General features: G+C 46.0%; 1 protein-coding gene across 1 annotated transcript in view; it reads right to left on the bottom strand.

The window, feature by feature from the left end:
* The window catches only part of cyp26b1 (cytochrome P450, family 26, subfamily b, polypeptide 1), a 29103-nt gene extending 15879 nt beyond the window's left edge, over nt 1–13224 (bottom strand). The window contains exon 1 of the mRNA XM_031851143.1: nt 12048–13224. Within this exon, the coding sequence (XP_031707003.1) occupies nt 12048–12251 (204 nt within the window). The 5' untranslated portion in view covers nt 12252–13224. The remainder of the gene's footprint in view (nt 1–12047) is intronic.
* Nucleotides 13225–13579: the final 355 nt, after the last annotated feature.

Genomic DNA, 13579 nt, shown 5'->3' with positions numbered 1-13579 from the left:
AACGGTCCGGGTCACGGCAGAGCGAGAGGGAGCCGACCCCAGAACTGTAAATGGGCTGTTTGAGTGAAAAGAATATATATCAGCCCGAGGGCAGCTTACTGTGTTACACACACACACACACACACACACACTGGCAGACAGACACATCATTCACACACAAGCCGACACACACACACACACACACACATACAGTATAAACACACATGCATGTTCAGGTACACACATACTCCAGATTCATAAAATTCACAAAGCAAACAAACACGCAGAGGCCTAGCTGCAAATTGCCGTGACAACACTAACTGGTTTGACCCCAGTTTACTCCTGGGGAAAGAGATATGTACGACACACACACACACACACACACGGGTGACATATGTAAACATACGCTCCAAAGAAGCAGAACTATGAGGTTCTGTACAACAGTTTGGTTCCACATCTTTTATGCATTTACGTTGAGTGCTTTTATTAAACATGATGTAGTTAAAATCAAACTTTTCTTATTTCGCCCTTTTATTCTGAAGGGAATTAACATTAAGAGCTACTGTAACCCTCCCTCAAATGGAAACCACCAGTGTGTGTGTGTGAGTGTGTGTGTGTGTGTGTGTGTGTCTTTGGGAGAGAGCTTCTGGTTGCGTTCAGTTATGTACAGTATGTGCGTGTGAATGCAGACTTCTTTCTGGGACTAATTTTAGCAGGTAGTTTGTTTCCTGTTTGAGACACACCTCTCACATCGGTGCGTGTGTGTGTGTGTGTGTGTGTGTGTGTGTGTGTGTGTGTGTGTGTGCGTGCGCACAAACACAGCTTCATCTTTTGCAGCGCTCTGCTGACTGCAGCTACACCTTTATCTTCGCACTGATTCCCGGTTTACGGTGTAACTTGTGGCTGCAGAGAAGCCTCGATACATTTAATACAATCAAATCAAAAGCTGCTGTTAAAACTGTTAAAATACAGATTCACCAGAATGCCCTTGACTTATTAAATTATTTCTCGCTGTTTATTTTTAACTTTTTTTACACGAATACTGCAAGCAAGGTGAAAATGATCTCTCTCATTCTCCAGCCCTTCGTTATGTTTCTCCGTGTGAACTCGGAACTTAAATTGAGCACAGATGGCTCCGCCTCTCTGCAGCTCTGTTCGCTGTTTCATGTTGCTTTGAAAGCTCTGATTGCCAGACTGCTTTTATAGATGAAAAATGTTGCTAATTAGCATGCGGCCCAACTGAAGCTACTTCAGATGTTGAGGCCTTTTCATGAGGTTTTAAGAGTGTAATATTAAAGAAACACTCTCTCTTTTATCCTTCACCTTTGCAGATTTCGGTTTCTTTTTCTCTCTCTGTCTGCGCAAAAGCTGTTGACCTGAACTGTTTTCACAGCTCCTGTACACTTCCTCTTTTTACTGTGCCATGCACACACACACACACACACACACACACGCATTAGCGCAGACACACCAGGTTGCCGGCTGGCCTCTGGAGCCCTCGGGGTGTGTGTGTGTGCGTGTAAGAGTGGGGTTGTTTTCCAAGCTACATTTTGCTGCCACATGGATGTAGAGTGGTTTAGTATGTCTGCTTGGCAGGCCTGCTCACACACACACACACACACACACACAAACACACACACACACACACACACACACACACACACACAAACATTCAAAGGGAGTTCCTCAGGCAGCCAGACAAGGCTCCCTTTCACACCCCAAGATACAGCATCAGATTGGGCCGATTGTGTACTTTTTTCAGTGTGTGTGTGTGTGTGTGTGTGTGTGTGTGTGTGTGTGTGTGTATGCAGCTGCGTGCATTATGTGTGTATCTCTTTCCATTTCTCTCTATTTTCTTTTCACACACACATATACACACATTTTGGCAGGATACTGAAGATTTTCATCTGTCCTGGTCGCCGGAAAATAATGCGCTGAATAAAAAACGTTACGCTACAATAATCTGTGTGTGTGTGTGTGTGTGTGTGTGTGTGTGCCAGGGGTGTAGTCTGGATGACATTTAGCGTAAAAGGTGAGAAGTGTACCCCCCCCTTCTCCCTCTCAAATCTGGCAACAAACACACACACACACACATACAGCAAGCATGGAAAAGTCGTGATGTAATGACGCCACACTTCTCTAGCAAGAGAACACGTACAAAACCGCACACGGGATCACATCACACACACTCACACACACAGAGTCGCAGCGGAGACGCAGGCGTCACAGCTTCACACTGATTGCGCAGGCTGAAACACACTTTCCCTCCAAACTTCAGTGAAGCGAAGGAACCTTCACTGTAAACACTCGCTCGGTTTTATAAAGGACTAAACCAGAAACCAAAATTGCGACCACAACATCATGGCTGATTTTACCGCCGAGGTCACAGGCAACAAACTGAAAACCATAAAGAGGTTTCTCTTAATGATGGAGGGCATAAAGTTTGAAAGCTTTTTTTTTTTCATCTTGTGGATGTGTTACCTAGAAACTGAAAGAAGCACACGCTCCATGTGGAGGCACAGAACTCCATGTGCGCAGAGGGAACCACTCTTTTTCCAAAGTCACTAGTTGTTAATATGAATAAAGCCGGGAATCAGAGGGTCTTGCATTTGTTGCGTGCTTGTTGTTTGTGAATGCAGTGCTTACTGTGACTCTGAAGCCGGTGTTAAATATTCCATTTTGACTTCTGTCATCGCTGCAACTTAACTTTTATGTTGGTTCTACTGTAACTACCTGATAATAAGCAGCTGCAACGGACAACAACGGTTATTGGGCAGAAAAAAGAAGTCACCGTGTTCTATATTTCTCTAGATTTTTGACGTTAACTTTTAATAACACAATTTTATTTAACTCCATTTTGGATCCGTTGGGTAGGGTAACTGCTCTATTGAAGTCTTTAGCTTGTTTCGTCAAAGTTAAGTTACATTAACCGTTGTGTGTAGTTTCAAATGAACAAATGAACAAAATATGAACATCAGACCTGACTTTTTTTAAATGACTTTCTTTGTGTCTCTGCTCTTGAACTCAGTGTTCACTTTGAGCTGAAAATCAAACCGGCGCCGGCACGTTGAGAACAGCAAAGGGCAGCTTAACACTGGACCCCGAGGCGTCATTGGGTACAAAGATACTGCACAGAGCTGCAGGTTAGGATTCAGGGTGAGAGTTGAGGTTGTATCAAGGTCTTAAAAAGGGTAAAAATCAAGGTTATGTCGGGGTTAAAGGTTATGCTCACACCAATGAGGGTCAGGAAAAGTGTCAGGAAAAGTGTTGACAAAGTAAAGGGAATAACCTGAAAGTATAGTGGTTTCAGCTTTGTGTGTGTGTGCGTGTGTGTGTGTGTGTCTGGACACGGCCGTTCTGCTAACCAGCGATGTCAGCTCCTACAGACTCCCTTTTATATTTTTTGAACAGAGATTTATCCGATTTTTTACAAGAACCTCAATAAAGGAGGAAGAACGGGGGTGTTCCAGTGAGCTTTTTCCACACACGCCATCCAAACACACACACACACACACACACACACACAAAACCTTTCATTGCACATTCGCACACTCAGGTACACTCAAGGAATTCTGACACGATCACAGAATATCTCGTGAAATCTCCCCGTCTCTCTCTCTTTTCTCTCTCTCTGCAAACACACACACACACACACACACACACACACACACTGTCCGAGCAGAGCTAGCTAGCTCGCCGGCCGTGCTAAAAATACCCCCGTCTGTTCTGTTGGGGTTGGCTTGGGGGCAACCCGGGCCCGGGCTTATAAATGTCCTCTTTGTAGCGCAGTGGAAATGTCCAACAAATGACTCTTTTATTAGGGCAAGACAAAAAAACACAGCTAATTATGTTTACTCAGATCAACGCCGCGGCTCGACATGCACACATTCACACTGGCTGGCTCGGGTGAGAGTGGGAGAGAGAGAGAGAGAGAGAGAGAGAGCACATCTGGAGTCGCTATAAAACAGGAATATCAGGGTGACGCTCAGACGGAGCAGGGATTTTCTAGAAACAGGGGCTGATGGGAAAACAGTAGCAGGAAACGAATGACTTCTGAGTAGGAAACAAAGAGTCATTTACTGGCTCAGATGTGTCCTGCTGATACTTTGGGTGAAGTTTGCAGCCATTAAATTGTCAAATAAGTTCACAACTTCATCTTCCAGTCGAAGTTCTTTCATTGCATATATGAACAGTAAATGTTCGATAACACTTTTTGACATCTTTCTGCCAAATGTATGTAATGTGTTGCACAATGAATATATTCTACGTATGCATGGACTGCATGATGCATGTGTATGAACAAATGATGCACATGATATTTTCTGAATTTCAGCATTTTCCCACTTGAAATGTTGCAGTGAAATGAATGCGTTCCAATTTAAATGAAATCGTGTTGCTGTCAGAGATGCAGAGCACTGATTGGTTCTTTCCACCTCATTGCAGGCGCTGAAGGCGTTTGCCGTTTGTTCGAAGTGCAACACGGGGAAAAGCGACGAAACGACGCGAGACGATGCCGATCTTTTGTCAGCTTGGTGCGACGGCCGCGAAAGGAACGGGTGAGTCAGATATTATTATTAGTGACGGGAAAATGACACCCGTTTCAGAAAGATAACTGTGTCTTAACTGTGTCTGGGGAAACAATTTATTTGGTAACAAGAGAGAAAGCGACAGCGAAAACGCTGCAAACTGCTCCCGCTATACAGGGATGGGTCAAATGCAGAAGTCAAATTTTGTGTATGTGTATATGTATATGACAATAAAAAGGGTTTCTAGGGTTTCTATAAACTCAAACTGCAAAAAAAAGGTCGATCTCAGCTACAGAAATAAAGCTTGAAAATGAAAAAGCAGCAGCAACGGACAAGAGAGAGGAAACGAGGTCAAAGGCTGTGAGGGAATTCCTTCTTTCTTTTCAGCTGTCAATCATTCAGCCAGTGCCAGAGATACCAAGGAACCAGTGTGTGTGTGTGTGTGTGTGTGTGTGTGTGTGTCTGTGTGGGGGTCTGTGTGATTGTGTGTTTGAATGGTGCGATAGGTCCTCGACTTGACAATGAACCCCGTCCCTTTGCGGTCACGCCACCGCATCAGAGGGACAGAGAAGGAAAGAGAAAAAAGAAAGTGGGATGAGAGAAAGGAAAGAATGAAGGGAAGAGAGATAAAGAATAGCAACAAAAAAAAAGGGAAAGGGAGAAAGAGGTGGGTGCCAGAAACGGTGCGAAAGAAAGCGAGCGCAGAGCGTGGCAGAGGAGGCGGAGAGATGGGAAGGGTGCTCGTTTCAAAAAGGACGGATTAACGAAGAACGGCTTCGGCTAGTTCAGCCAAAAAACGAGGAGAATGGAGAGAGAGAGAGAGAGAGAGAGAGAGCAGGAGAGAGAGGGGGAGAGAGAGGATTGGCCCCTGACCCGGGGACATTATAGGAAGGGAGATTATGGTTGTTCAAAACTCTCTAAGCACTCACCCTGGGACCCCAGCTAATACCCTGACACACACACACACAAACAGACACACAGACACACACACAGACACACACACACACACACACACACACACACACAGACACACACACACACACACACACACACAGACAGTCTGAGCAACCTTTGCTAAAAACTGCAGTGCTCAGCTGTTTGAGGAAATTACTGAGCTTTCTTTTTCTGTTTGTTTTCAAGTATGTCAAAGTATTTTGAAAGTATGGGTTTGAGGAACGAATACATTTGGGACTGAGCACCGCAAACAGCGTAGGGCAGTTCCAAAGTGTTGAGCGAAGGACTTATTCTTAGTATTTACACACATACACAAAGTTCATGAGCTCTCTTTCACACACGAGAAAGGGAGCTTAAAATTGTGCTCTATACTCGGCCAGGGACAAGAGTGTTTGGAGGAGGGAGCAGTGTGTTCTCGGGGTGAAAGAAGGGGCAAGGGACGCCGCTGCCAGCACCTCCTGCTAGTCTGAACAAGAGGAGGAGGAGGAGGAGGCAGGGATGGATGGATGGATGGATGGATGGAGGGATGGAGGAGAAGATGGAGAGAGCGATGCTTTTACAAAAAAGTACTCTTTCTCGCTGGCTTTTGTGTCGCGATAAACCGATGAAATTCGTATTTCAGCATCGTTTTTGAGTTGAGGAAGATGAGAAAAACCTGGAGGGAGGTGAAGAATGGCAAAAACCGACGAGAGGAGAGTTTTAAATGTCAAGTGCAGAGAGTTCGAGAGGACTGAAGAAGTGAATCATGAGAACAGTAGAAATCGAGGGTCAGGGATGATAGCTGTAGCGGACGGAATAAACGATACCGCAAAACGCAAAAGATGAATGTCACAATCAGGACTTAGAAGGTAATAACATGGTCTTCTACGAAGAAAAAGAAAAGAAACATGCCGAGCACTTGATTTTTATAAAAATGGGATCATGAATAATAGCGGTGAGCAGAACAAACGATGGCAAGAAGCTTAAAAAAAAGGTTAGAGGGGTTTGAGAAGAAGAGTTCTCGGAGGTTCAAGGGTCCTGCCTTGAATGTTAACACAGTTACAATACACACACACACCTACACACACTGCCCCTTGTGCCCGCTCAATGAACTATGTATCTCTCACCCAACAAACACACACTTGCGAGCTCCCTGACACTTGTAGGAAGAAAGAAAGAAAGAAAGAAAGAAAGAAAGAAAAGAGAGAAAGAGTTAATTATTTGGCATCGTAATACAATCTGTCTGCGCTCACACACTCCTGTGTGTGTGTGTGTTAGTCTGGCTGTGTGCATGCTACATCTACTTGCTCTATAAGTGCGTCTGCTGCATGTTATGTGACTTTTTGCTCATACACTCATAGTATTTCCGTCTACTGTGTGTGTGTGTCGGGACTGCGTAACCGCAGCTATGTGGCACACATCGGACCGGACCGCAGTCATGGAACCTTACTATGGATGCAGCCACCAGGCCTCACAATCCTCGCTCTGTCTGAGCCGGTTAAAGGAACAATCCACCTTGAAAAACAAAGATCCCACATGTTCCGTAAACCAGGAAAAGGCTCTGAGGCGATCGGCGGTCTTCCGCTGGAAAACATGGCTTTTAACCAGGGTTTGGTCGGGAAGAGTCTAGTTTTAGGATTTAAATCTGATGCCACCCGAGTGCATAATTTAATGTGTTCGAGGACCGTCGGAAAAATGAATGCATTGTTATTTCATGTAGATGACTTACACATTTCGGTGTCATTCATACACCATTTGGGGAGAGCAGGCTGGAGATTTGGTTTGTAAAAGTTCTACCAGAAGAAGCAGAACAGGTGTAGAAGAAGAAGGGGGGAGAGAGAGAGAGAGAGAGAGAGAGAGAGAGAGGGAGAGCTGTCATCACTGTGTGAGATGAGAGAGTGTTTGGTCTGCAGGACTGTTATTACTCTGCCCACCATCATTTACACTTCATCACTGCCAAACAGACAGAGACAAGAAGACAGGCTGGTAGACAGAAGGACAACGCATTAGTGTGTGTGTGTGTGTGTGTGTGTGTGTGTGTGTGTGTACACAGTATATACACGTGTGAGCTGATTTCTGCAACTACTGAAGGCCAAATTTGACTAATTATAAAGGAAGAGTTATCACTGATAACACCTTCTGCATAGAAATCCATTGTGTGTGTGTGTGTGTGTGTGTGTGTGTGTGTGTGTGTGTGTGTTGCTCTTTCTGGCTCACGCTCATTCACAAACTTAAATCACACAAACACACTGTACAGTCTGAGTGTCTGTGCCATGTGTTCATTTCCTCTGGTCTGACCCAGATTCAGTCCAGCCTGTCTCCACTGTGTGTGTGTGTGTGTGTGTGTGTGTGTGTGAGTGTGTGTGTGTGTGCGTTTGTGTGTGTGTGTGTGAGGTATCAGGACCAGACAGGGAGAAACTGTATCTGAAACTGTGGAGTCTGTGCGTCAAAATCGATTCCGTCAAACGAGGAAACTCGGCGGCCCCCGACGTGCGGATAAATAATACAATTAAAAGTGGAACTTCATTACCCAGAAATCCTAGAACATTATATTAGCGACCTGTACATAATGCATTTGTTTGTAAGATTGAAACAATCAATAAATAAATAAAAACTGTGAACTTTGCACTTTGGTGCCCCTGAGTGGCAGCTGGAGGTAACTGCGTTACTTCACTGCACTCAGATCCTGTTACGCTATTTCACAGAACCGTGTATTTGACATCAAGTGTTGCTGTTTGCTGTTATCTCTCCGTGTCACCTTGGATTCATAACTTTCTCAAGGCAAAGAAGTTTCAATATTGATGTTTGAGTTCAACTTTTTAAATCCGAAAAGTCTTCAGCATGTCTTCTGTATGTGGCAATGTTTGTTTTGACCCTGGTGCCGCAGGGAATACAAAATCACTTTGTACACTGCACATTTTGTGCACGAGGGCAGTTTTTAAAAACAAAAATAGTAACTTTTATGCAACATAATTCAACCTCTAAAACAAAGGGCAAAACCTGAGCAAGTTAGCACGCGGTTACCACTCGAAAACATGTTTATCGTACAGTGTTCCTCCGAAAAATAGTGCAATCACTATCTGTCGTGCAAAACATGTTTGTGTTTATAAATCACTTTTTACTTCAATGACTGTAGTCATTAAACGTACGTTGACGGGACGCGTGTTAACACGCTTGTGTGCACCTGTATGGAAAGCGTAACTGTGTTTATATCGATGTATCCATGAATCTGCACCATGTAGGTTGTGTTTCAGTAGGTAGTGTGTGTGTGTGTGTGTGCGTGTGTGTGTCTAGCGCTCCTGCTTGGCACCGTCCCTTCAGAAAGCTCCGGCTCCTGATGAAAGCAGACAGGTCTTTGGCAGAGTGACCGTAAAACTATTTCAAACTGCAGATCGCTTTAAAATGGATCCGTCACTGAGATGTGCTTCTGTTGCTGCGCGTGTCGGGTTAGAAATATACTGCATATATATATATAACACACACACACACACACACATGTGTTTGTGTTGGAAATCTGGAAGAGACCTTAAGTGAAAACTACATCAGGAGTGAAAGAACAGAAGAGAATGTGAGGAAAGAAAAGATGTGAAACTTGAGATGGCCTATTCTTATTTAAAGTGCAAGAAAAAAAATACGTTTTTGGCATTTTGTTGCCAATTGATTGTTATCCGGAGAGGTTTGATGCATCTACGTACAGTACAACTCATCACTCCTTCACACATGCGATCTGCAACCCAGGAAACATCATTGCCCGTCATTTGTATTGTGTATTGTGTCAAATGTCGCTGTGAAAACAACACACTGTTGATGTCCGCTTGGGTTCTCTCCCCCCGCTCTCACGTTGGAGACTAGCTGGTCGCTTTAGCAGATAAAGAGACGGACATTCCCCTCAGGAGCTGGTGGAGACCAAAAACAGAGCTAAAAGAGACGTTTACAAGTTTACACAAAGACTCCAAATCAATGGTCAAGTTGCTCCATGACTGCTGGCTGTGCAAATAAGCAACTGTTTGCTAAGAGGATCAACGTGTTCATTTAAAAGCTACAACAAAGTTTCTGAATCTTTCTGGATCTCTCTCTCTCTCTCTCTCTCTCTCTCTCTCTCTCTCTCTCTCTCGTCTCTTCGTCTCTTGTCTTTTTTAAACTTTACTTGAAATGTAATCAAACAAAGTGAAATGCGCCCTCGTTTTTAAAATGCTCCCACATCTACACTTCCTTCTTTTATGAATGAAACGGTGCGCACGATGAGGCAGCGGGACTGTGTGTGTGTGTGTGTGTGTGTGTGTGTGTGTGTGTGTGTTTGACCAATGCAAACCCCACAATGAAAGTTCCTGTTGCTTCAGAAAATACTGCCCCGTGACCAGGCCCTTTTTGGGGGGGGCGTGGACCAGCCCCCATGAGTGTCTCAGAGAGACGACTCGTCTCTGGCCACGTCTCACATGTCGCCTCCGTGACCAATCAAGCAGCAGACTAGTAGCTGAGACATAAACCAGCGTCTGGGCTACAAGGTCCCATCAGATCTCTGTCCGGCTCACTTTCCCCACAGCGCCGGATGATGATGATGATGATGATGATGATGATGATGATGATGATGATGATGATGATGATGATGACTCGGCTGCGTTCCCTTCTTAAACTGAACTTTACGATCAGGTGATTACCTCGTCCCGCTGAAAGAAGCAAACGATTCCTTCCTCCAGATTTTGCTCTGCTTGTTGCACCATTTGGTCCTCATAAGTATAGACACACTCAGCCTTTCATTCCCCCCCCCCCCCCATAAACTTGGCCGTGGTCCTCGGTTGCATTCCGGGAACACGTCTCACTCGGTGTTAGATGTAACGGAGAGGAGCACCGCGAGTTCAAGCCCCGCGCACGGCCAACGTGCCTCCGCTCGTCGAGCCCCCACTTTTTTTCTGTCCCCCCCCCCACACACACACACTTTCTATCGGCATGATGAGCCATCGGTTCTTGCGGACAACGGCTGCTTAGTAGCGGGACCCGCGTGCACATCGGTGCGGTCAACTTCCTCTGCTCAGCTCATAGACAATGTATTTCTCCTCCTCTGAACATAAAGGCAAAGCACCAACTCAGACGCATTCAACGTTCCCCGTGCACGTCAATGATTGTGGGACTTCATTGTCCTTATTGATCAGGAGGACATATATGTCCTCATATGCTGTGCAGAAGCTCACTTTCCTCAAGTTTGGAAGCGAAAAGGAAAAGCATCTCACCAACACACGATCAGCACCGCTCACTGAGAGCTCCACAAGGTTCCCATCAACGCATGCGCTTCACGGGATTCCCTCTTTTCTGCAACTTTTACGCCTGTCAATCAACTTGGAAGAGGAGGAATCTCAGTTACCGAGTGATTTCTGACGCATGCAGCATGCTGGGAACTTTTTTTCCCCTTTTCTTTCGGATGCAGCCAGGATGAGCCCGCGGGGGAGCGGAGCTGCAGCGCGTGGGTCTAGCGGCGAGGGGAGGAGAGAGAGAGAGGGGAGGAGGAGGAAAAGGAAAAGAAAAGAGGGAGTGCGAGGTGTGCACTTTACCCTCACCTCAACCCCTTTTACCCACAGAGCGTCGCTCTCTCTCTCTCTCTCTCTCTCTCTCTCTCTCTCTCTCTCTCTCTCTCTCTGCACAAACTTCCACAAAGGAATCACATTCTTGTCATATTTTCATGTCAAACATTAAACTTTCATTTGCAATCTCAAACTAACAGCGAAACTTTATATTCTTCACTATATTTGACTTCTACACGGACTCACCCGCCGCCACTAGTCGCCAGCGTATCAGATACGGTTGATAGATATCGATCAGCCGGACCGCAGCTCCACCTCTCCGCTCAGGGAAAGTCGCGCCGCGCGGCTGGCTGACCCGACGCGCTCCCGTCTGAGATAATAAAGGGAGAGCCACCGTGGAGTGGGAGAGAGATTGCAGCGCTATAAACTAATCAAAAGTGAAGTGCAAGTCTTTGACGCTCGTGTGTGTCTGTGTGTGTGCGTGGTCTGGAGCCGCTCTGTGTGCAGGCGCGCAACATGGGGATGAACCAGCTGAAATGTAAAGAGACTTCTTTTTACTGTGAATGGAGATTAGCTGAGAATAGAGTCTGAGTAGATTTAACAATACGCCAAAATGATAAAAGCTGTAAAATGATGCACAAATTGACGTTTTTTTTCTGTTTGCACTGGTTGTTTGTTTTGTGAGCGTCGCAAACTGGAGCGCAAGAAACGCATGTGGCAAACAATCTGTGACAAAGTGCAATACTGGTGGTTAAAAGGCTCTCGCTTGGTTGATATCAAGATGATCTCACTGCCCCCGTTGCAGACTAACTCATCAGTAACCTCACATTGCCGACAGAGAGCCGTTAAAGGAGCGCGCGCACTGTAAACCCGGTGAAAAGTATAAAAGTGTGATGAATGAACTCAGATCGCAAAATGCAATAAGAAAAAAAGTCTGGAAATATAGAAGTAGATAAGACTGATTTCATCCCGCACGGATAAAGTCCCACTCCGTCCCCGCGCAAAGACACCGGGACCCGCGCTGAACCCAGACACCGTGTCGCGCTCCACCGAGCCCACCTCCCTCCCTCCCCGCGCCGAGGGCACCGCTTACCTGCAGGAGCCAGTGGCAGGTCTCGCCGATGAAGGGGAAGCCCATGGATCCTTTGGGCATGGGCAGCTTGCAGTTTTTATCTCGCGTGGCCGTCCATCTGAGCTGCCACAGCTGCTGGGAGACGGCGAGGAGCAGGGCCATGGACACCAGGCAGGCGGCCAGAGTGGCCAGAGCCGAGACGAGGTCGAACGTGTCGAACAGCATGGTGATGGAGAGCCCGGGGGTCTCTCTGGAGCTCTGGAGGACTTTCAAAAAAGCTGGTGAAAGTTGCACTATATTTTATTTGAACTTCTGTATTCGCAACAAAAATAGGTATACGATCTCCGGATGATTTTAAAAGTTTTTTGGGATTTTTTTTTGTTGCGTAAAAGCGCAATGCCCCTTTACGCAGTCCAGACCCGACGCAGTTGTGTTTCCAGAATGAATGAACTGTGTGGAGTGCGATTCTGTCTTTCAGATAGAGTGGACCTCTTACAAAGATTCACAAAGTGGCGTTTCTGTGCGTAAAAGTGCAAATCAAAGTGTCGGCTGCGCGGAGGAGATGCTACAGGTGAGCAGTGCTGCCGGGCTCCCCGTATCTTCAGTATGACACCTCAGCTTGTAAAGTGAAAAAAGAACTCACTCTGCTTTAATGTAAGCATTCAGAACAACAATCAGACAAGACTGGGGACGGTCCTGATGTTTGGAATCTCATTTTTGGTCTCGTTTGTGGGTCAGTGACTTAAAAGGACGTTTCTTTTTTTTAAAGTCTGAAACTTGAAGGCCAGCAAAAAATAAATCTCAAGGTGACACGTTTATGTCAGAAGCCGGGACACGTGGAAAAAGTGAAGCCGAGCCCTGGAACTAACAAGGGCTTTACTTTTTAAAACTTCTCAGGGATGGAAAGACTTGGTTTTTTTTGGGGGGGGGGGGGGATGAAAACTCTTCCAGGAATCGCGTCTCTCTCAACTCCAAAAAAAAATTTGAAAAAAGCCTCTTTACCAAAGTTGTAATCTCTCTCTGGGAGCAAACACGAGGAAGATAAAGTAAAGTGTAGACTTTTAAGATCCGTGAGCGTGCAGGAATGAAAAGGTGCGCAGGAGATGCTCTCAGTAGCCACCGTCCTCCTTCTGCTTCTCTTACTTTATGTCGTCCACTCTCTTTTCTGTGTACCTTTCTGTTTCTGAGAGCGCTCCTCTCTCTCTCTCTCTCTCTCTCTCTCTCGCTCTCTCTCTCTTTCTCTCTCTCTCTTTCTCTCTCTCTCTCTCTCTGCTGGCTGCCTATACAAGTCACCCTCAGTGTGTGTGTGTGAGTGTGGATGTGGATGTGGATGCGTGCGTAAAGAGTTTGTGTGTGCGTCGAACCAGAGGCACCAATGACTGTTTATGTAGCGCGGAGGCAACTGGAAGGCGAATAGGCGGCCAAGGGCTCCCGTCGCCCCCCTCCAACCCCACCCCACTCCCAGCGTCGGCTAGAGTGACTCCCCTCTCTTTCCCCTCCTCCTCCTCCCCCCTTCCTCCCTCCATCCCTCCCCTCTGCTCCACCTCTTTCAG

The sequence above is a fragment of the Anarrhichthys ocellatus genome, unplaced genomic scaffold (genome assembly GCF_004355925.1).
Source record: "Anarrhichthys ocellatus isolate YVR2014 unplaced genomic scaffold, GSC_Weel_1.0 scaffold11, whole genome shotgun sequence".
NCBI lineage: Eukaryota > Metazoa > Chordata > Actinopteri > Perciformes > Anarhichadidae > Anarrhichthys > Anarrhichthys ocellatus.
Note: the sequence above shows the minus strand (reverse complement) of the source record. Positions and strands in the feature narration are given on the sequence as shown.